At 35.2% G+C, this 23,683-nt stretch overlaps 1 protein-coding gene and 1 non-coding gene across 3 annotated transcripts in view; one reads left to right on the top strand and one right to left on the bottom strand.

Annotated features, from left to right (window-relative positions):
- Positions 1-23,683, top strand: part of RNGTT (RNA guanylyltransferase and 5'-phosphatase) — a 219,499-nt gene that overhangs the window by 114,067 nt on the left and 81,749 nt on the right. For both annotated transcript variants that reach the window (XM_057738725.1, XM_057738726.1), the window contains exons 12-13: positions 2,679-2,747; positions 21,735-21,835. In XM_057738725.1, the coding sequence (XP_057594708.1) occupies positions 2,679-2,747; positions 21,735-21,835 (170 nt within the window). The remainder of the gene's footprint in view (positions 1-2,678; positions 2,748-21,734; positions 21,836-23,683) is intronic.
- LOC130856228 (small nucleolar RNA SNORA27) lies at positions 360-486 on the bottom strand. Its single transcript, XR_009054519.1, has one exon. It is a non-coding gene; the product is annotated as a small nucleolar RNA SNORA27 (small nucleolar RNA).

The raw sequence follows: 23,683 nt of genomic DNA, 5'->3' as shown, positions 1-23,683 counted from the left end.
GAAGTGGAGATCAAGTTCACATCTGTCCTGAAATTTTTACCTATTTGGCCAATCTCTGCATAATATGGCTCTAAGAATCCCAGTGTGCAGGTGCCCCACTTTCTGCAAGTTCTCCACTTTCTTTTTTTTTTTTTGATAGTATATTTACAATCATTTATTAAATCTTATTGATTGGGGCCTTGAGGCAAACATCCCCACTTTTAAGCTCTCTTCTGATAAGGTGACAGACTGAAATACCAAGTAATTTAAGCAAAACCAGACTGCTAATAAAATTTACAACTTATTAAAATTTTTACACTCTGAAAACTAGAACTGCTTAGTTAACAAACCCCACAAGACTTTCCAGTAAGTTTATTATAGTTTGTTTCCTCTGACAGGTTACAAGACAGACACCCAGTTTGCCTGAATTTTAGAAGGGTATTTCCTTTGCCCTACTTGAATGACCAATAAAGACAGAAGTCCAATTGGCAAGGTGAAAAGAGGGTGCCCACTTTCTTTTTTTTTTTTTTTAAGATTTGAAAAGTTTTTTTAATATACAAAATACATAGAATACTATAATAATTATGTGCTGATTACCAAGAATGAAAAGGTACATGTTATCAACTCTATTTTTGTTGCAGATATGTCTTTTTTTTTTTTACACCAGGTTCAATCAACTGTTTTTATACACATATCCCCGTATTCCCTCCCTTCCTTGACGCCCCCCCCCTCGAGTCCCCCCCACCCTCCCTGCCCCAGTCCTCTAAGGCATCTTCCATCCTCGAGTTGGACTCCCTTTGTTATACAACAACTTCCCACTGACTATTTTACAGTTGGTAGTATCCCACTTTCTTAATGTCATAGTAAGATGAAAGAACAAAACACAACAAAAAAGAAAACATTAAGAGCATTACAGTTGAAAAAAAATTGTGGTAAAATATGCATAGCATAAAATTGACCTTTTAACCATTTTTAAACGTACATTTCAGTAGCTTTAAGTACATTTATATTGCTGTGTAACCATCGCTATCATTTATTTCCAGATCTTTTTCATCTTTCCAAACTGAAACTCAGTACCCATCAAATGCTAACTCCTCATTCTCCCCTCCCCCAACCTCTCTAATTTCTGTCCCCATGAATTTGACTAAGGAGCATTGCAACTTTAAGGAAATGTAGAGTATTCAAACCCAAATTAGTCTTAAAGCAGTTAGAAACTAGGATCACTCTTATTTTTCTTTGCTGAACTGCCCCCAGTTTAGAGAAATTACGGATTTTGAGGAATGAAATGACAGAGAAGATGAAGTCACAGTTTGGGAGGAAAATCACAGATCTTGTGGCGTGTGAAAAATACTGGAAATTTTGGTTGTCGCTTTTGGAATGCAAATCTCCCTTTAAGTATAGTGGTTTTAAGAGGATGTGATTGTGATGAAAAACTGTGTTTGAATAACACACAGCATATCCAAAATTTTGGTGAAACATATTTGAATCGCATAACTTTCTGAAGTGTTTTGTCAGTTGGCCAGACTCTGGGTAACATGACATTAGTACCTGGCTCTGTGAATCAGTGTTTAGGTCCTCAATGAGCGATGCACATGTTCAGTTCTTCAGAATAATAAAAGTCTGTGGAATAGAAGCATTTAAAACTACTTGTTCAGAACTAATTAGAGAGCGTTGGGCCTATAACTCTGCTCTTCAGTAGATATGACATTGAAAAAACTGTGGTTTGTATTTCATGCTGTGTATTCCTTGCAGTGCAGTGTTTTTGCTTGAAAAAATATAAAAAAGACAAAAAATGAGGCAAAACGTAGGACAGAAAGAAAGGTTAAATTTTTGTGCTTGAGGGAAAACACAGATAATGCCTTTTGGGGCTACAGTCCCCATGTCTGACCTAGTGTGTGGTTACAGATTCTCAGAGGATCCTACCCCCCTCCAGCTATCCCCAAGCAAGATTCTCTCCTCTTTCCTTTTGTGTGTACGTTTATTTTTATTCCCTTTATTTATTACTTGCCAGAGTTTCTACTTGCATTTTGGTTTTGACCTCTGTGCTTTCCTTCCTTCTGTGCTGGCTCAGCATTAATGCCTTTAGAAATATATTTTATAACTGGAAGTTTGTACCTTTGACCACCTTCGTAAGATAAATCAGTGCCAGGAATGTAATGTACAAGATGATTAATATAATTAACGCTGCTGTATGTTATATATGAAAGTTGTTAGAGTAAATCCTGAGTGCTCATCACAAGGAAAAAAATATATTTATTTTTATTTTGTATGTATGTGAGATGATGGGTGTTCACTAAGCTTATTGTGGTGATCGTTTCATGATGTATGTAAGTCACATCATTCTGCTGTACACCTTAACCTTCACAGTGCTGTATGTCAGCTATATGTTAATAAAACTGGAAGAAGAAAATATATGTTTTTAATATTTTATCCATCATTTTGGTTACTATAGTTAGGGCTGTTGTTCTAGCCTGAGATATCTAGCCTGTCATGGAATGGAAATCTTCATATATTAAAAAGAAATCTTTACCATATGTTAACCTAGGTCCCTTTGGATCACCCATCACCCCCATTTTGTATTTCCGTTTTTAAAGTTTCTGTATTAAGAAGTTCTTATAAAGCTTACAAAAAATTAAAAAACTTTTAAAGTGATTGTGTTGATTATTGTATTTCTAAAAATATGTGTGTTCATTTTATAGCTACTTGAAGGAAATTTTGCCAAAGAAGTCAGCCATGAAATGGATGGACTCATTTTCCAGCCCACAGGAGTAAGTACATTTGTCCCGCGTGTGTGTGTGTACTATGTATGTATATTCATGTACGCACATCACATATATATAAAGTACATTTTCCTTCGATGTATTTACTTAAGATTGAATTTTTGCTATAATCACTACTTTTCCTTAAAACAAATCGTTCATTATAAAATATATCATTTATACTAAATATATATAATAGTAAAATGAACAGTTGTTTGCTTTTCACTTAGCTTAGGAAATAAATGTGGCCGATCATTATTTTTCAAGGAAGTTATTAGTCTTTTAATATAATTAGTTTTCTTACTAGTCTTGCAAAATGAATGTTAACTTATGTTTCTTTACTAGAAATCTACCAATAACCTTACATAAATAAATGCTTATTTCTTTCTGTAGCCCAGTGTATTTTTTTAAGTATTAATATTTTTAAAACTTTGTTTGGCCATGGATGAGTGAAGTTCAGAGATATCAGTATTTGAAGAAAAATACAATTTTGGGTGTATTTATTCCATGTCCGATTTCGGAAACTCAGTGAAAAACGTTCACCAACCTAATGGTCAGATCATGTATCTGGAGTAAGTTCTGTTTAACCCTATGGTAAGGTTTCTCACCCTCTGCACCACTGACGTTTTTGGCCATATAATTCTTTGCTGTGGGGAGCTGTCCTGTGCGTGGTAGGATGTTTCGCAGCATCTTTGGTCTTTACTTACCAGATGCCAGTGTTACCTCTCCTTCCCACCCCTCCAGGATGTGACAACCAAAAATATATACATTTACTGCCTCATTTCCCCTGACGGGCAAATTTGCCTTCATTTGAGAACCTGTGCTCTGTGGGGAAATGCTTCTCAAAAATGTGGCCTGTGGACAAGGTAGCATTACACCACCCAGAAAGTTGTTATAAATGTCATGCACCCCAGACCTACTGATGAGAAACTCTGGGAATGGAGTCCAGCAATATGTGCTTTAGCAGTCTTTCCAAGGGACTCTGATGTGTGTCCAAGTATGAGAACCATAGCTCTTATAGGAAAGAGTTGTATTTCATGTGCCACACCTTGTCATAAGCTCCATTTTGCCTTCACTAACTGTATCTTTAGAAATTAGGGTGTGAGCTAGTTGTGCAGTTATATAAAGAGAAAAGGGAAGGGGGCTAATATTTTTGAACATTATGTATTAAACACTATATTATATATGCTTTACGTATGTAGTAAAACTCTGCTATTATGCAAATTTAGGTATAATGTGGTATGTGATTGGCTTCTGTCTTCCTCCCAGCCCCCCTTGCCAAGCAGGTGGAGGGAAAATCTTCTGCGGTCGAAGGAGGAGGTGGGGGGAGAGATGGAGGAGAGCTGGAGGCTGGGGACAGAAATAGTAGAAAATACTACTTTAGGAAGATAGATGTTATATCTTTGAGTTCTAGTATTTTCCAAGCCTAATCTCCCTGGATTGAAAGAAATAAAATCTAACTCTAACAAGATTATGACAAGTTTCGTTGTGTTAAACTCATGGTTCAGACCCAGGTGTGTCTGAGATTTTGGTATATGTAAGAAAAGTGGCCTGACAGATGTCTAGTGTAGTCAGTTGGTTTATCAGTCTGTCCCCCTTATAGTAACCACACTTGTTATTACAATGACTTCATAATTGATGTCTGGAGAGGCAGATATCCCTGTTCTTTGCCAGGCTTTTCTTAAGTATTTGTGGACATGTGTTAAACCAATTCTTTGGAAGCCCTTCATTCTCCAGTCTGGCTGCATAGCTTTCTCGCTGTCCCCTCTTGGGACTTCCCACCTCGCAGAACATAAGTTACATTTCTTTATTATTCAGTTGAAATCTCTCTGCCCCTTCTTTTCTGCCCCTTCTGAATCACAGTGCATTGCAAAATTGCAAATATATGTTTCATTTGTAATTGTAATTTCTCATGATTACTTTCTGTCTAGTTTCTTATTTCTTAAGTACATTTTATCCACTCTCTCTTAATTTTTACCACTAATATTATTCCTTTCATTGTGTTTGCAAGGTGGGAGGGGCTTCACTGTTAACAGATAGAATGGCATCTGGCTGTAAGAAGAATGTGGAACTTAGTCACGTGTCTGCCCATTCTATTTAATTCAGTGGTTCTTTTGCATTCCCACTGTATTTGTGTTAAATCTTCTAAAGGGTATTCTGAGTATATAATATATTAATGTTGCCATCCGTAATAGGCTCCAGTTTAGCATGAATTCATTCAGGGTAAGCAGGAGGCAATTTTCTCACTCATATGCAAACTTTCATTATATGCAACTTTGTAGCCTTTGTTATTTTTTCATGATTTTGCCTTTGTAATTTCAGTCTCATTTTTCTATTGTTACTTACTGTGTTCTCAGTTTAGGCCAGCGTCACAGGAGTAGTCCTGTGTATTCCATTTCAAACTTTTGATTAGCCAGAGTCAGAGGTAAGACCGTACCTAGCTTCTACACAGAGATTTATGACTTTTTTACCTCTTTGAAAAAATGAAAATGAAAGTTTTCGTTAGGTAAGCGGTCTTGAGTGACAGTATCAAAAACAGTACTTATGATATTCTGCTAAAGAAAGCAGAGTTTAAGATATCTTTTTCTAATAATTCATGACTCTTATGATTTCTGTTTCTGACTTCCAAAGAAGGATTACTTAAGTTTTTCTCTTACCTAATTCTTTGGACTTGAAACCACATGGTCATCAAGCTCCTTTTCCAGGTGAAATGGTCTTTTTATGATTGCTGTTGTATATTCAAAGGAAAGATCTTAATTTTCCTTTTTAGCCACTCTGAGTCTCCTGTGTAAGGAGGTAAGAAGAGAGTTGATTACAGCAGTGTAGCTTCCAGTGGTGGAGAAGACATGATTTTAGATGGTTCAGAGATAGGACATTAAATCACATTGCATTACACAATGAGAATTTAATCTTATTCCAGTTTTTGTTCATTCTCTCCGTTTACAGATTATATTTATTTCCAGTTTTGAATGTCTAAGACTTGCTAATTTTCCCTTTTTAACAAAATGAGTGTGGACTTAATTTTACACTGTCCAATAGGCAACATTTTCTACTGGAGTTTAGTGTCATTGGTTCATTTCCATCATGTCTAATTTTTAAGGCTGCTTATTATTTAGGGTAAGTGATACCATTGTCTATTTATGGTATAACTGGTATACCATTTGGCATTAAGTTTCCTGAATATCTTTGGGGGCCATTTTTCAGCCTGCTACAGTTATTTAGCTTGATATGGCATTTCCAGCTAATAGCCATAGACCCTGATACCCAGTGTCATTTCTTGTAATGATACTGGTAAAATTTGTAAGTTCCTTTCCTTCCTTAGGCTTTCTATTTAAAGCAAGTTCTGAATGAGAAATTTAGGACCCTTAGGCCAAGAACTTTTTTTTTTTAAATGTCATTTGCCGTTAACTTTTAAAAAATTATTTATTATTATTTATTTTGGCTGTGTTGGGTCTTTGTTGCCGCGCATGGGCTTTCTCTAGTTGTGAGCGGAGGCTACTCTTCATTGCGGTGCGTGGGCTCCTCATTGCTGTGGCTTCTCTTGTGGCGGAGCATGGGCTTTAGGCATGTGAGCTTCAATGGTTGTGGCACAAGGGCTCAGTAGCTGTGGCTCACAAGCTCTAGAGCGCAGGCTCAGTAGTTGTGGCGCATGGGCTCAGTTGCTATGCCGCATGTTTGATCTTCCTAGACTAGGGATCGAACCTATGGCCCCTGCAATGGCCGGCAGATTCTCAACCACTGCACCACCAGGGAAGCCCAGGCCAAAAACTTTTTAATGTAAAATTTTCCAACATTTCTAAATTTTTCTTCTCAGGAAGTCGAACATCTTTGGCAAACTCAGCTTTAATACTTAAGTGCAGGCAGGGTAAGTGATAGGTTCTTGTGACAAAATAAAACAGTGTATTAGAGATAACCTGTATTTTTTGCCATGTTAAAATATAATTTTTTCACCCTTTATTTTTACATTGGAGATATGCACATGTTAGAATCTATAGGTCTTTTCCTTGGAATTTTTCAGACCAACCCTCCAGTCTCTTGCTGGGTGGCATTTGCCTGGCTGTTAGCATTCTCCGTATTGAGAAGATAAGGGGGCAAGGGTGTGCTCTTCAGTAGGTAAACTTTTCACTTCATTCACTTTTCCTCTTCTGTGATTTTTGTGTCTTATGGACTGGAGCTTCTGTCCTTCAGTTTTTCCACGAAAGAAACATGTCTCCTGCCTCTTGCCAGGGTGGAGGAGGGAGGCTAGAGGTCTGAATGCTCCTTGTAGAGATCTTTACCCAGTCTGTTCCCAGTACCAGGCCTCTCTTTTTATCCCCTCGCAGCCTTCTCGGTGTGTCTTCTGTATATTATGTAGCCCCTTCTGGGGAACTCAGCAGGAATTCCTCTGCCTTCGTAGCTTTCCTTCTCTGCCAGCACTTAGTATTCAGTGTTCTTTGCTCTCTGCTCTATTAATTTCTCCATCTACTTTCTCTCTTTACAAAATATGATGTGTTCTTTTCTTCTGTCTTCTCTCCTGTTCTTCCTTTTCTCTTGATATCTCTTTTCTGTAACTCCCATTTTAGTGAGGTTTCAAATCAAAGTGTATATAAATGCACATGTTTAGTCCACCACATTTATCAGAAAATCCCCCAAACTTCTCACAATGTGGTGTTGCATCTGTTGGCTTCCTTGAGCCAACAATTCAAATAAATAAAGAAAGGGACTATTTTGAGTGACCAATTTAGCAATCTGAGTGAGGCTGCATAAAGTGGAGAGAAGGTCCTGGTCAGGGGTGGGCAAAGCTTGACTTTTAATCTGCAGTCCATTCTCTAATACCACAGAAAGATTCCAAAGGCAAATGAAGGGCGAAAAATGAAAAGGATTCTTGGTGCATCTATTTGCATGAAAACTCCTGGGCCTGCATTTGTTTGATGCTGGTTACTTAAAACTTAGCAAGGAGTTAATTCTGCTTAATTATAGTAATTATAGTGAGGGAATTGAAGTTCAGTAAAAGGTAGAAGATGTTACTGCTACCAAAAAAAAGTATTTTGAATCCTGGCAAAATATTGAAGAATAGTGATAAAGATACTATGTTAAAGTGATGATTCTGTTGAGGGCAGAACCCCAGACACCAACTTAGAAGAAAGTTCATTTACCTTTTGATTTAATGTTCTATTTTTCAGAGACATAACCTTGTAACATATCCAGAATTGCACTTAGTTTATTACTTTTATAAGAAAAAGGCCAAGTAGGACTTCTAGGTGGTGCAGTGGTTAAGAATCTGCCTGCCAATGCAGGGGACACTGGTTTGAGCTCTGCCCCAGGAAGATACCACATGCCGTGGAGCAACTAAGCCTGTGTGCCACAACTATTGAGCCTGTGCTCTAGAGCCTGTGAGCCATAACTGTTGAGTCCATGTGCCGCAACTACTGAAGCCCGTGCGCCCAGAGCCCATGCTTCGCAACAAGAGAAGCCACCATGAGGAGCCCGCACACCACAATGAAGAGAAGTCCCCACTCTCCGCAACTAGAGAAAGCCCGTGTGCAGCAACAAAGACTGAACACAGCCAATTAAAATAATAATAATAATAATAAATCCAATAAATTAATTAAAAAGAAAAGAAAAAGGCCAAGTAAAGCTAATGGATGATATATTCAGGAAAATAAAGCTTAGGATATTTCTTTGTGTTTATAAAGAAATGTACTAGTATCTGATACTTACTAAAACACAGCAGTCATTAATTATCATGAAAGCCTCAATTTTTAAAAAAGTAGGTTAAATTGCCTTTGTAGAATTATACAAAGTCGGAGCTGAGAAGGTACTTCTAAGATTATCTAGCCCAATGGTTTCAAAACGTGAATTTCCAGAGTTCTCTGTTTCTGTGAACTGCCTCAGGGGACCACGTGCAGGGATAGACTACTAGGTAAGCATTCTGTCTATATCATGGGCAACCCTGATTTGTTTCTTTTATATATTGTACTTCTAGATAAGATTGCGTTTTAAAAAAGGCTTCATCTAAGTAAATACCGTTTGTATCAACTGCTTTTTTTGCTTTTTTTGAAAGATCACCAGTGATCTTTCTTCCTTGCAAAATCAAGTTCATTTTTCAGCCCTTTTCTTAGTGGATCATCTAGTGGTAGTCTATACTGCTGTCCATGCTTCCTTAAAATACTCTCAGGTGGTTTCTGTGACGCCACATGTTCCTGATTCCTCCTAGTCTCGTGCCATTTCTTCTGCGTCTCACTCAAGCTCTTCATCTTCTACTAGCCATTGAAGTTGGGAGTTTCTAAAGGCTCAGTATGCTGGACCTTCATATTTTTTTCATGCTCTGCTCTTTACCTGGAAATCTCATCCATACCTGAGTTACCTCCCATAAGCCTGTGACTCAGACTTTTGATTTCTCTTTAAGCTCCAGATGTGTTTATCTAATTGCCTAACCTGATATCACCTTTTAAATTTCTCAGAAACACCAGAAACTCAGTATACTTTAAAGCTGAACTCCATCTCTATTCCCCAAACAAGCCAACATACAAACTGTGCAAAATGATCCTTTCCCGACATTTCCTCCCTCCGTTGCTTAAATGCAGTTGCTTGAGTGAGAAATCTAGATGTCATCTTTGATGCCTTACCCTCTTTTATCCCTCTAATCCATCTCCAAGTCTTGCTTTATCTCCTAAATCTCTCTTAAATTATTCCCTTTTCTCTTCATTACCACTGCCACACTCCAGTCTGACTTGTCATTCATTGCCTCTTGCCTGGACCACTGCAGCAGCATCCTAACTGGTCCTGCAGCCTCCACTTTGTCACTCTCGTCTTTTCTTCATACCACATCCAGAGTGATCTTCTTCCTTAATCTCTAGTGATTTTCCCTTGCTTTCAGGTTAAAGACCAAACCTAGATCGAAGCCAGCTTACTCTCTTCTTTATCACCTGCTGCTTTTTTGTTTCCCCTTCTGTTTTGCTGTTGATGTGAAAATAACTGATATTTTTATTTAAAAGTGACTTAATTATATTACTTTATTTATAAAAAGTGTTTTAAAAGAATTGAAGTGTAAGTTATACTTACCAAAATGTTTAAAGATTTTGAGAAAAAATGGATATTTTCTTCAAAGAAAAAATTGGCTTTATTTTAATATAAACCTCTAGTCTTTCTAAGGCTTAAGGCTCAAACTTTGGTCAAACCGAGGTGATCGTTTTTAAAAAGAAGTATCTTCAGATTGAGTTTTCCATCTGGTTACTAGTCTATACCATAAACCAGATAGGTTTTATTAGACTCTTATATATAAGGTTTTCAGTTTTATGATTTCATTGACATTTTGAATTGGTAATCTTTTGTGGTTTGTCACCTAAAAATGAATATTTTAAGATGGCCATTTGGCATTTTAATATGCTATAGGTAGTAGATCTTTTACTTGACAGCTCTTAGATCTTTCAGTTTAATTTACAAAGTTGATAATGCTTGTTTGTTTACTAGCTTTTGCAAAAGGATTTTAATGATTTATGTAGCATAGTAAATTTTTATTTGTAGTAATAACTGATTAATTTCTAACCTTTTAAAAATCATATTTGATTTTACTTTTGTCATCTGGAACCATGTTTCTAGATAAGGATATTTGTGCCATTAATAATCCCTCACTATGAAACAAAACCAGAATTATATGTAATGAATTGCAAAATAGAGGTGATAATAAAAACTTGAAATATTTCTTTGTTTTATTAAAAGACTTTCTTATTTTATCTGCCAGCTATATTGTGATTAGTAAAACTTAGGATTGTTTCTGTATTGAGTCTAGAATGTTTACTTTCAAGCAATAGTGATATAATTGTTTCTTTATGTTTTCATCACTATCTTGATTTTCTGTAAGGTGGGTCAGCTTGGTTTTATGTCTCACCCATTAATCAGTTTGCATGTAAATTGAGTCAACTTTGGTTTTAATATTACTTTCTTGTGAAATATTAATGTTTTTATTAAATCTTTACTACTGCCAGATATATTGAATGTTATGGATAGATTGTAAAATGAAAATTGGAATTAGTCTAATGTCTTGTCTTGAAGTACATGATGAATTAGAGTGGTTTTGCTCTGTAGCAGAGATGATGTTACCATGGTGAGAGCTTCTGTTGCCATGACATTTGCTTGCATATTTTGATAGGTCTTCAGTTGAAGAAGGGCTCTGTTTCCTGGCAGACTAGAAAAGTGTCATTCTATCTTTTTCCCAAATATGTTATTTTTTTATTGAAAAATATATAATAATTTCCAAAGAATTGTAATAGTGAACTGCCAAGGAAGAAAATACACCTTGTTTATGTTTGATTTTTTTTTTTCTTATTCAACTTTTGGAACACAGCAGAATATTCTTAGCTTGCTTTTGTGTAAGGAAGAAAAAAGAGAAGAATATTATTGTTCTAGCTTTCTTAATAAATAAAACATTTGCTTTTCCATCGAATTTTGTTGACAAAATAAACAGCTAAAGGTGAATAATTTGTAATCAGTCTCAGCTAGATATAGATATATAGTGTTACTGTACAACAAAAAGACACTGCTAATGATGATATATTGGTACCAGAGAAAAGGAGAAATAAATACAGATAAGTATTTCACAAAAATGAAAGAATCAGTGAATTCCAAGAGGGTAAATATATAAAGTGCAAAATCAGTTTTCATATAAATGATACATATTAAACACAATAAATTAGGGATAGTTCTTTTTTATTGATAACTTACATTTAATGTTGAAACATTAATGGTAGATATTTTTTAACAATTATGTTTTACAGTGGTATATCTTTAATTTCTATTTTAACTAGATAATACAGACATTATAATATGTAGTAAGAAAAACACAGAGAAGAGTCTCCCCCTCGTTCTTCTTCCCTCCCTCAGTTATCTACTGTTGTTTGTTTTTAACTTATCTTCTCATAGTTTCTGTATGTATTTATAAGTAAATACTAATTTGTTAATACATTTTCATTCCCACTCCACTTTGCAAGGAAGGTAGCACATTATTTTGCACTTTGCTTTTCAGAATTTGTCCAGCCATACATTTTAACGTATATTTTGTTAGTGCATTGATTCGAGCATCCTGGGACATACTGGAGTCCGTAGAAGGGTAAGGCTTATTATCAACAGCTCCCATCCCTTATGCATGTAGCAGTTCAGACTTTTAGGAGGAAATATTTAAAAGCATACATTTTGTCGATTTAGAAAAAATTTTCCTTTTGTTGTCAGAGTTCGTTGATAACCTCAGTGGGGCTTTCTACTGGTAGACCAGTTCATTTTGTAAAAGCTGCAAATTGAGGTATTCTGTAATGAGTACCTCTTTACACCAGCTGTTTCTTCTGCAACAAACTGTTTTCTTCCTTTCTGTATTACTCCCATTCAGCCTTTGAATATCATATTAGGTGTGGCTTCCTTGGGGAAGCCCGGCTGACTCCGTGAGTGTGACTTTCCCCTGTGTTCTTACAGTGCTCTTCTTCATACCAGTACTAGTAGCAGAGAAAATTATTTTAGTGATACTACATAGCACAAATTTGCAAAAAAGAAGGGTCACGTACTTGATGTATAAAGTAACTAGGCTGCAGGTGTTACTTGTATCTGGAGTTTGATCCCCTATCAGTAGACTGCTTTTATTTAGGCTTGTGTCCACCAGAGAAAAAGAGGAACTCTGTGAGAATCTGCTAGCTCTCAAAGTTAGTGGAATTTTATACCAGCTGGCAGCAGTCTTGTATATTAAGGGAGAGTTAATCCTGAGTTTTGGAGTAAATTAGCTCATGCCTTCATCTAATAAATTGGGTGTCTACTGTATGTTATACACATTGCTGAGTAAGAACTAATAAAGATGGATAACGGCAGGGTTTCTGCCCTCAAAGGGCTATGAAGAAACTTGACCCAGCAGCAGTGTGAGAAGACTGATGGAGTGGCAGAGGAGTTGGGTGGGCCCAGGGAGCAAGGCCAGGTGTGTTGGGAGATGGGGTCTGTGCTAAAAGTGGAACAGGACACTTGGTTCAGTAGGCTTTCAGTGGTGCCTTAGTGGGAGAGATGAGGTAAGTGGTTTAGGTGCTGAAGTTTACTCGGTTGTCTGAGCTCCCTCTTCCCACTGGCTAGGGCATTGCGGGTTGCCTGTCCCTCCTACTCACTGCTCTACACAAAACTAGGCTGAAAGTTATGACTTAAAACTGGTTCCTTTTGGAACAGTTTTATAATATCTCGTGAGATCATCTAACCCAACCTTTCATCATTTGCTTTCAGACACGTTAATATATGTATTTTTTGTTAACAGTGGCAAGATTTCTGTATTACTGTGATTTGGGAATTTTTAGGACAAGTCTAACGACTTGGGTTATCAGTTACTCTGTAAAAAGAGGAAGTTTACTGCATGCTTTCAGTGTCCCTCATTTTTCTAGTATTCTTACTTAGGTCTGTTAACTCGTCTTGCTACTAACTGGGTATTTTCATTTAACTTGTCTTTACCTCTGTTTCCTTATTGGTTAAAATTTAATTTCACTTGTAGTTATATGGAACTGCCTAGATATGGAAACTAAAGCTGATGTTTCAGAAGTCTTTGTATAACTATAATTTTTTCAGAAATTGTTTCATTAGAAATGTAAGCTACAGGTTATTTTATATTAAAACAGCAGCAGCAAGAAGAAATTAGTCTTGTGAATTAGATAATAGACATAGTAATATGAATGTATTTTTGAGTAAGTTTTGCAACCTAAATAAGCCAAGAAACTGCATTAATTCTCTAATATTAAATTTTACTCTCAAATCACAGCTTCACTTTCCATAAGTAGCAGTAAAACTTTTATAAGCAAATGAGAAATGTCCGCAAGCATTTTGAAAACGGACTTCTCCGCTTTCTTCTCCCGCTTCTTTCTGTGATACTTCTCCCTACTATCTCTACCAAGTTTGTGACTTTTTAGAAATGAAATACCAAGTGGTTGCCCTGAGATATTTTTACAGATCAGCTCTTCACCTCTCTACATCAACAAGAACAGCGTAGAGTACTGAGCCAACTTACTCTCAGAAAACTTGTGTAAACTTCCCCTCAACTCAGGTATATTTGTGTTCTCATTGCCTAGAACTTTCTTGTAACCTAATTATTCTTTAAAATTCACTTCATGCATTTTTTGTATTTGAGAAAACTTCCTTTACCTCTGCCCCCTGATTTTGATGTTTCTCTGTTGTTCTGCCTGAGCAACTTTGTTTATGTTCATTTGAGCGCTTCTCTAATCTCTCTTGGAGGTTATATTAGAAGCCTCACTGTGGTGGAGCCCACTGTCTTGGGAGAATTTGTATCTTCCCCAGCTAGTGTGGTACTGGGCACATAGTAGGTAGGTAGTATTGATTAAGGACTTTTCCTCCATGCAGGGCATTTACGTGTCTTGTTTTGCAAAATAAGTGTTTGTTACTTGCTTCTTAGTGAAACATGGACAAAGGATATAATTAAGTCACTGAATCTAGAGTTGTTTTACTTTTCTGTCAGGTAGAATTACCAATGAGGATTTTTTTCTGCTTTCTTTAAAACCAATGCTAGAACAACAACAGAAATAAAACTAATATATGGTAAGGCCAGGGATCTTCCTTAGCTTCAGGATGTGATCCTTCTGAAGAGGGCATTATGTCTCAGGTTTCAGTGTAGGGCCTGGAATATGTATTATGATGACGTAACTGCTCACATTTTACTAGTGGAAATCGTAGAATAGCATGGGCTGCAAAGCATTTTAGGTATCTCTGATCAAGATATCCTGTTTTTAGGCAGGCAAAATGCTATTATTGCATTTTTAAAATAAATTTATTTATTTATTTTATTGGCTGTGTTGGGTCTTTTTTGCTGCTTTTTTGCGCGGGCTTTCTTTTTAGTTGCAGCTAGCGGGGGCTACTCTTCGTTATGGTGCGCAGGCTCCTCATTGCCGTGGCTTCTCTTCTTGTGGAGCGCGGGCTCTAGGCACATGGGCTTCAGTAGTTGCAGCACACGGGCTCAATAGTTGTGGCTCATGGGCTCTAAAGCTCAGGCTCAATAGTTGTGGCGCACGGGCTTAGTTGCTCTGCGGCATGTGGGATCTTCCTGGAGCAGGGATCAAACCCGTGTCCCCTGCATTGGCAGGTGGATTCTCAACCACTGCACCACCTAGCAAGCCCTGTTATTGCATTTTTGCAAGTGAGATAGATGAAGCCCACACTTTGAATTTGCTCAGAATCATGACGTTAGTAGTTAGTAGAGGCAAAGAAGAACCAGATACCAGGTCGTTTTTGTTGTTATTACTAGTAGCTTCCTTTAGATCAGAGTTTTTCAACTCTGGTAAAGTTGACATTTTGCGTTGGGTAATTCTTTGTTTTGAGGAGCTCTCCGGTGCTTGGCAGGGTGTTTAGAAACATCCTTGGCCTCTCCCCACTAGATGGCAGTAGCTCACTCTTCCTCCCCGGTGTGACAACGAAAAATGTAGGCATTGCCAAATATCCCCTGGTGGGGTAAAATCCCTAATTGAGAACCACTGTTTTATACAACAGATTTATCACTCATGCCTCCATTTCATTTTCTCTCTTTTAATTTTAGAGGACTTCTTTGGCATATGGCCATCCTCTACCTCTAAGCCAGGTTCTGCTCTCATTTGGTGAACACTTTCTTAAACATCTTACTTGGTTGCCTGACATCTGCATTCATTACATTTTTTTAAAAGATAATAATGGACATCTCAGGTAATATTAGTAATTGGTTTCGGACATAATCTATCTCTAATTTTTTATTTGACAACTCACCTGGTAAAATCAGATTTGTTTCTGTAGACCTAAATATGAGATGTATCAATTAAATATAGCTTTGATAATTATTTTAATCTAGATACATGCTGTTGAATTTAATGAAATTAAAATGCATTACTCCCTAATTATACATTGGAAAATGTAGCTTGAAAGGATGTTTTTATACCCTTGTTTATATTCAGCAAGATTGTGTATTTCAAGTTTGATAACTCACAAATATTTATTTTTAAAAGGCTTAAGTCCTTGTATTATGTAATGTTTTTGCCCTTATTATTTTGGGGATCTTCAAAAAAGGATTATTTTAATGGTTATTGATGTACATAATCTTTTGTGAATAATGCTAATTAAGTCATTTCATAATCTAAAATACTCTATTTAAACATATAAAATTTAAATATACCTGAGACTAATATTTTACAAGTTAAAAAAATTTTCATTTATTATTTTCATTATTTACCAAGTATTTATTGACCATTTTACTAATGGTTTTGTAGGCACATGATTATACATGATTTTACTGAAGTAGAATTTATATTCTAATAGCTTTTAAATGCATTTTACTCATGGAATCTTGTTGTTGCATTTATATTCAGTAACTCAGAACTACAGTATTTTAAAAATATAATTTTCTAAAAATTTTTGTCAGGCATTTCATTAATTTTCATAAAGTTGCTTTGAAACTGTCAATCATGCCAGGTCTGGTATTTCAGATTAATATAAATGGTTTGGTGTACAGTCAGATGAGGAATGACTTATGTTTCTGAACTATTGCTGTGTAAAAACAGAAGAGTCAGTGTATGCTATTCTCCATTAGATGATTTCCAGAGAGAAGAACGTAAAGGACAGTATCTATTTTACAAATAATATTATCTATTTATTTTTAGAATTTGTTATTAGGTACCCATTATGAAGTATTTTAAAGCTGCACAATTGTTAACATTTCCTAGATTTAATAACTTAGACTGGTATTGGTTTCTAAGTGGTCTCATAGTCATATAAAGAAGTAGGGAAGAGAAGTAAATGATGGTTTGTTGCACGTATGACATTTCCGTGGCAGAGGCTGTGAGTGGGGTCCGTGTGGGATGCTGACACTCCTCTCTCCCCTCACTCCTTTTTATCCTTCGCTACCATACAGAACCACTCTTACTAAAAGGACTGTGATGCTGCTGTCAGATAGACTTTGTTAGAAAAAAGACTAAATTTTAGTGTTATTTTTATTAATGAGGTCACAACTGGAAAATGTAGCAGTTTTGACATTTATAAAAACATTCCTATTCAGTAAGTCTAAAGAGATTTATTTGTAATCATTCCAAAGGATAGGTGTTACCTAAATGAATCTCTCAGGGCAAATAAATGGATGAAAACTTTCACTGAAGTATTATATATTTGCTTTTATATTAATTCATGTTTAAACACAAGACTTGGGGGAAATAGTGGGTATTATGTTCTTAAATTTGCTACAGATAAAATGTCTTTCCTGTCAACTCCAGTGGTTTGTCTTTCTTAGTGAAACTTGAATACTAAATTTATCATTATGTGGACTGAAATAAGTGATCATTTATATGGTTTGAACTAAGTGATCCTGTGACTAGGGATTTTGCATTTTTTTCCTCAAATTTATAAAAATCTGTTACAGTGCAATTTGACTCATGTATCTAAAAAACTATTAGTAATGAGAACACTTAGCAGTTTTTCCTTCCTGAGTATCTTTCTCATAATATGGCCCCATTCCCCATAATGCCCTCGCTGAGTTGACATACTTTCCTCTCCTTCTGGGGGTTCTATATTTTTCTACCCAAGTGTTTTGCTCATATTTTCTTCATGCTGTAAGTCTGCATTAGTGAATATTACTCATTATTCAAAGCTTACAATCTTCATTCTTCTCTAAGTCCATAGCCACCCAAGTGAAAGATTTTCTCTTTTTACTATGTTCCTAGAATACACTTAAAACAATTTTTTTTCCTATGCTGTAGTCTCTTTAATTACATGGAAAATGTTGTACAACCATTTCCACAACTTTTACATCACTGCAAACAGAAGTTTTGTAACCATTAAAGCAATAACTCTCCCTCCACCCACCCCCTGCCCTTGGTACCTCTAATCTACTTTCTGTCACTATGAATTTGCCTACTGTGGAACTGTATTGGTGGAATCATACAATTTTTGTCCTTTTGTGTTTGGCTTATTTCACTTAGCATAGTATTTTTGAGGTTCATTCATTTTGTAGCGTGTATCAGAACTTCATTCTTTTTTGTGGCTGAATGAATCCATTCTATGTATATACTACATTTTGTTTACCCATTTATATAGTGATGGAAACCTAGGTTGTTTCCAGCTTTTGACCACTGTAAATAATGCTGCCATACACGTTGACATGTATCTGTTTGAGTCCCTGTTTTTAAATTTTTTCTGCTCTGTATCATGTGCAGAGTCATATGGTAATTCTGTGCTTAACTTTTTGAGGAACCATCAAATTATTATCCATAGTGGCTGCATCATTTTATATTCTTACAGCTGTGTACATGGTTACTGATTTCTTCACATCCTCTCCAAGACTTGTTATTTTCCTTTGGAAAAAAAATTACAGTCACCCGTATGAAGTGGTATCTCATTATGGTTTTGATTTACATTTCCCTTATGTCTAATGATACTGAGCATCTTTTTAGAGCATCTTTTTATGTGCTTATTCACCATTTGTATGTCTTCTATGAAAGAAATGTCTACTCAGGTTCTTTGACAATTTTAAAAATTGGGTTGTCTTTTTGTTGTTGAGTTGTAGGAATTCTTTATATATTTTGGATATTAAAGCCTTATCAGATATATGATTTGCAGATATTTTTTCCCCATTCTGCAGGTTATCTTTTCACTTTCTTGATGATACCTTGTGATGCACAAGTTTTTTAGTTTTGATAAAGTCCAATTTATTTTTTAATTGCTTGTGCTTTTGATATCATTTCTAAGAATTCACCAAATCCAAGATCATGAAAATTTACCACTGTGTTTTCTTTTAAAAGTTTTACGGTTTTAACTGTTATATTTAGGTCTTTGGTCCATTTTTAGTTAGTGTTTGTATATCCAGCTGTTGCAGCATCATTTGTTGAAGAGAGTATTCTCTCCCCATTGAATGGACTTGGCATCCTTGTAAAAAATATTAATTGGGTGTTGACATAGAGTTTATTTCTGTACTCTCAGTTTTATTCCATTGGTTTAAATGTCTATCCTTATGTCAGCCCCTCCATTTTGATTACTATAGCTTTATAGTAAGTTTTGAAATTGAGAAGTGTGAGTCATAACTGTTGTTCTTTCTTCAAGATTGTTTTGGCTCTTCAGGGCATAACTCCATATGAATTTGAGGATTGGCTTTTCTACTTCTGTTAAAAAAACGCTGTTGGAATTTTGATAGGGATTGCATTGAATCTATGGATTGCTTTGAGTAGTATTGACATTTTAGCAATATTAAGTCATCTTAATTGGTGTTTTGAGACCAGTTCCAGTGTGGGAGGGGTGTTTCCCCACACCAATGAGCACTTCCTGACACCAGCTGGGTGTCCTACAATTCAACTCAATTCTGACACTGTCTACCCAGAGATAGCATCAGATTCCACAGGTTGAGGGCTCTTAAAGACTGTCCCGCCTCCAATTCCACCGTTCCCCCCTACCCCCCACCCCTTAACTTCAGGTGCCAGTTGCAGGTTCAGGTTATTACCTGTGCTTCTGATTGACTAGCTGTAGATTGAAGGTTCCAAGGATCCTCTCCTTGGCCTTCAGACACCAGTTAAAGTCCAGGTTGTCAATTCAGGACTGAAAGTTCCACCCCTCTGATCACTTGGTTGGCTCCTCTGGCAACTAGCCCCATCCTTAGGTACTACCTCAAAGTTACCTCATTAACATAACAAAAGACACATTACTCTCATCACTTTGGAAATCCCAAGGGTTTTAGGAGCTTTGTGCCAGAAATGGGAATGAAGACCAAATATATATGTATCATAAATCACAATATCACTTTCCTATCTATGAATATGGGATGTCTTTCCATTTTTAGGTCTTTTTAAAAACATTTTCAGTAATGTTTTGTAGTTTTCAGTATATAGACCATTCATTTCCTTGGTTAAATTTATTTCTTGGTATTTTGTTCTTTTAGATGCTATTGTAAATTGAATTGATTTCTTAATTTCTTTTTTGGATTATTCATTGCTGTTGTATAGAAACAACTGATTTTTTGTGTTAACAATACCACCAAAATATTATACTAATAGGATTAAATTTAACAAAAGTTGTGCAAGACCTGTATGCTGAAAACTACAAAACATTGCTGAGAGAAATTAGGAAGACCCAAGTAAATAGAGAGGTTTGCAGTGTTCGTGAATCGAAGGATTCAGTGTTGTTAAGATGTCATTTTTCCCTTAACTGATCTATTGATTCACTTCAGTCTTATTAAAATCCCAGTAAACTTATTTTTCATAGAAATTGACCAGGTAATTTTAAAATACATGTGGAAATATAAATGCTACATTAGCTAAAAGGGTTTGGAAAAAGAAGAGCAAAGTTTGAGGACTTATACAACCTGATTTCAAAACTTAATATAGAACTACAGTAATGAAGACAGTATGCTTTGAGCAGGAAGAAAGGCATATTTATCAATGCAACAGATTAGTAAGAATAGAAATGTATCTATATCTGTAATAATTGATTTTTGACAAAGATGTCAAGGCAATTCAGTGAGGGAAGGATAATCTTTGAACAGATGGTGCTGGATCAATTTGCTATCCATCTGCCAAACAGTGAACAGTCCCTTACTTCACATCATATAAGTAAATTAACCTCAAATGGATCATATGCCTAAAAATAAGAGTTAAAACTATAAAATTTCTGTAAGAAAATGTAGTGGAAAATTGCAGTGACCTTAGGATAGGCAAAGATTCCTTAAAGAGGGCACACAAAGCACAAATTATAAAAGTTTAAAATTGACAATTTTGAAAAGATGCTCAGCACCAATAATCATCGGGCAAATGCAAATCAAAACCACGCTGAGATATCACCTGACACCAGTTACGGTGGACATTATCAAAAAGTGAAAAGATGACATGCTGATGAGGATGTGCAGAAAAGGGAACCCTTGTGCATTGTTGGTAGGAATGTAAATTGATACAGCTCTTATGAAAAATTGTACAGAGGTTCCTCAAAAAATTAGTAATAGAACTGCCTTGTCATTCAGCAATTCCACTTTTGGATATGTATCCAAAAGAAATAAAATCAGCATCTTGAAGAGATACCTGAGTTCCCATCTTTACTGCAGGAATATACACAGTAGCCAAAATGTGGAAACAATTTGTGTCCATCAGTGGATGAATGAATGAAGAAAATATGGTATACATATTCAATGGAATATTATTTAGCCTTAAGAAAGAAGAAAATTTGCCAATTGTGACAACATAGATGAACCTGGAGTACATTATGCTAATGAAATAAGCTCTCACATATACATGGAATCTTTAAGAAAAAAAAAAGTCAAACTTAGAGTATGGAATGGTGGGTACAGGAGGCTAGGAGGGTAGGAGAGGAGGAGAGGTATTAATCAAAGAGTAGAAACTTTCAATTATAAGATGAATAAGTTCTGGAGACCTTAATGTATAGCATGGTGAGTATGGTTCATTATAAAGTATACTTGCAATTTCCTGAGGGAATAGATCTTAAATGTTCTAACAACACACACAAAGAAGTAACTGTGAGATGATGGATATGTTAATTAGCTTGATTATGGTAATCATTTCACAGTGTATACATATATCAAAACATCATGTTGTACACCTTAAACTTTTTATTTCTCAGTCATACCTCAATAAAGTTGGAAAAAATAGATGGTTTTGACTTCATTAAAATATATTCAAAAGAAATTTTAAGAAAATGAAAAAGCAAGACAAAAACTGGTAGAAAATATTTTTGCAGTACAAATATCCAAACAAGACTATCTATTCAGAACATATAAACAACTCTTACAGGTCAGTTATAAGGAGATAACCCTGTAAAAACAAAGGTAAAATTTTGAACAGACTCTTCACCAAAGATACACAGATAGCAGCAAATAAGCAAATTAAAAGATCTTCAGTATCTTTTGTCATTAGAGAAATGCAGATTAAAATTATGAGAAGCATTGATTTTGCTTAATAAAAAGTAACTGATATTGTATTTAATAAATCCAAGGTTTAATTTTTTTAGCTTCTTATTAACTATTATCATCATTTTAATTCACTTTAGAAATATAAACCTGGTCGATGTGATGATATTTTGAAATGGAAGCCTCCCAGTCTGAATTCTGTGGATTTTCGCCTAAAGATAACAAGAATGGGAGGAGAAGGGTAAGTAGGCACCTTTGTTTCCCCATCGTTTTTACATGAAGTAATACTGTTTGTAGAAGGCCTCGCTGTTTACTGGGTATTTTACATGTATTTGACAAAAAAAAAAGTAAAGTACTTTTACAGTATACTTTATGTGTGTACCCATAAATCTCAGCTAACATTTTGTAGTATCCTTTAAACTTAACTAATTTTAATCTTAAAAGTGATTTCTAATATAAAGAAATGAACTTTGTTAAATTGTTAAAGTGGAAATAGGCTTTACTTGAAAGTGTTCCTGTCAAGTGAATTATGAATGTAAGATATGATCATTACTATTATAATTAAAGGTTTTGAAAACAAGCATTTTTTTCCTTTGAAGGAAACTACTTCATGTTTGCATTTGGATAGCAAACACTTATCTATACTTTATTGGGGGTAGGGTTTTAATTGTAGAATTACATTAAAATTTTTCATTATGTTCATTGTGTTAATTTTTTCACTAACCTTTTTGTGACTTCATTGGTTGCTATTTTAGAGTAAAAAATGCCTTGGCATGAATATTTTAATTGTTTTTCCAAAACCTTGTTTAATTTTACCTTGTTCCACAATTTTTTATGGCATCTTATGTAAGTAAACACATAACAACAAAACAAAAAATGTTTATTAATCAAGAAAATCATGAAGAGAAAGTAAATAAGATAACGTTGGCAGAGAGGTTAAAAGTGTACCAATGCATGCCATGAAATCCTTTTTACTTGCCAAAGATAAACCACAGGTTTGTTTTTTTGTAGCTAATGGAATGAAGGATATATAATGAGTTATGTGAATCCAGGTTCCAGAAGATTAAGTCTCTTAAGAGACTGTGTATTTTCAAATAAAGATACTGTGTAGTGTGGTAAATCCTAACTAAAAAAAGTTTATTAAGCCATATGAGTATGAAAAAATAGAGTAGTTAACATTGTACATCCTTAAGTAAGAGTTTGTGACTTAATAGCAAAGTACTGTTTAGCCATAGCAATTATCTGGGTCCCCAAATAGTGTTATTTAGATATTTCAATCTCTATTTGTCTGGTTTAATCCAAGGATAGGTAACTTTGACTGTAGGATTGGTTAGAATATATATGTTCTATAGAATAATATAAAAGATTAGATAAGAGAAATAATATTGGAAATTTAGAATATCTGTATGCTAGATACTTTGTCAGGAAGAATAATCTTTGGTTTATTACTTATCAGTACTTAGCCAAAAATATTATTTGTCAAATTTAATCTTAGCTGTGTATTGGTATTAATATAAATTAATCTTTTGTTAATTATTAACCAATATTATCAATACAATGTGTTATATTACTCTAACACTATTAATTACTAATAATATGAATAATTAAATATTATTAATCAATATTTTTTTGAAATTCTCCCCCATCTTTGGATAAGCATTGCTAAGTAGTAAGCTCAAGATTATTCTTCCTGATAAAGTGTTGGGTATACAGATATTCTGGGTCGCCTGTTCACTTTGGAACCTCCACATCAATAGTCGTGCAAGCTGAGTGTAGGCCCATATGTTTTTCTGGAAGTGCCTTAGAGAAGACCACCTCTCTTCTAAACAGTGGCAGCTGAGGGATTAGTTCTGATTAATTAATTCTGCTGCGACTGCTGCTTCTTCCTCTCCCTCTTCTTCTTTTTTTTTTCCCCTAAAAGACACAGGTGAATATGGTTCTATGGAAATAAGACTTCAAAGATGAAGTAAAATTTGTTAAATTGCTTCATTACTAAGTCTTCTATTTTGCCTGAATGCTGTATTTATAATATTTAGTTTAAGGGGTATAAACCCTTGTGTGTTTTTGTGATTGTTTCATTGAGTTTTGA

This window comes from Hippopotamus amphibius, chromosome 6 (genome assembly GCF_030028045.1).
Source record: "Hippopotamus amphibius kiboko isolate mHipAmp2 chromosome 6, mHipAmp2.hap2, whole genome shotgun sequence".
Classification (NCBI taxonomy): Eukaryota; Metazoa; Chordata; class Mammalia; order Artiodactyla; family Hippopotamidae; genus Hippopotamus; species Hippopotamus amphibius.
This window is presented reverse-complemented; position numbering and strand designations above follow the sequence as displayed.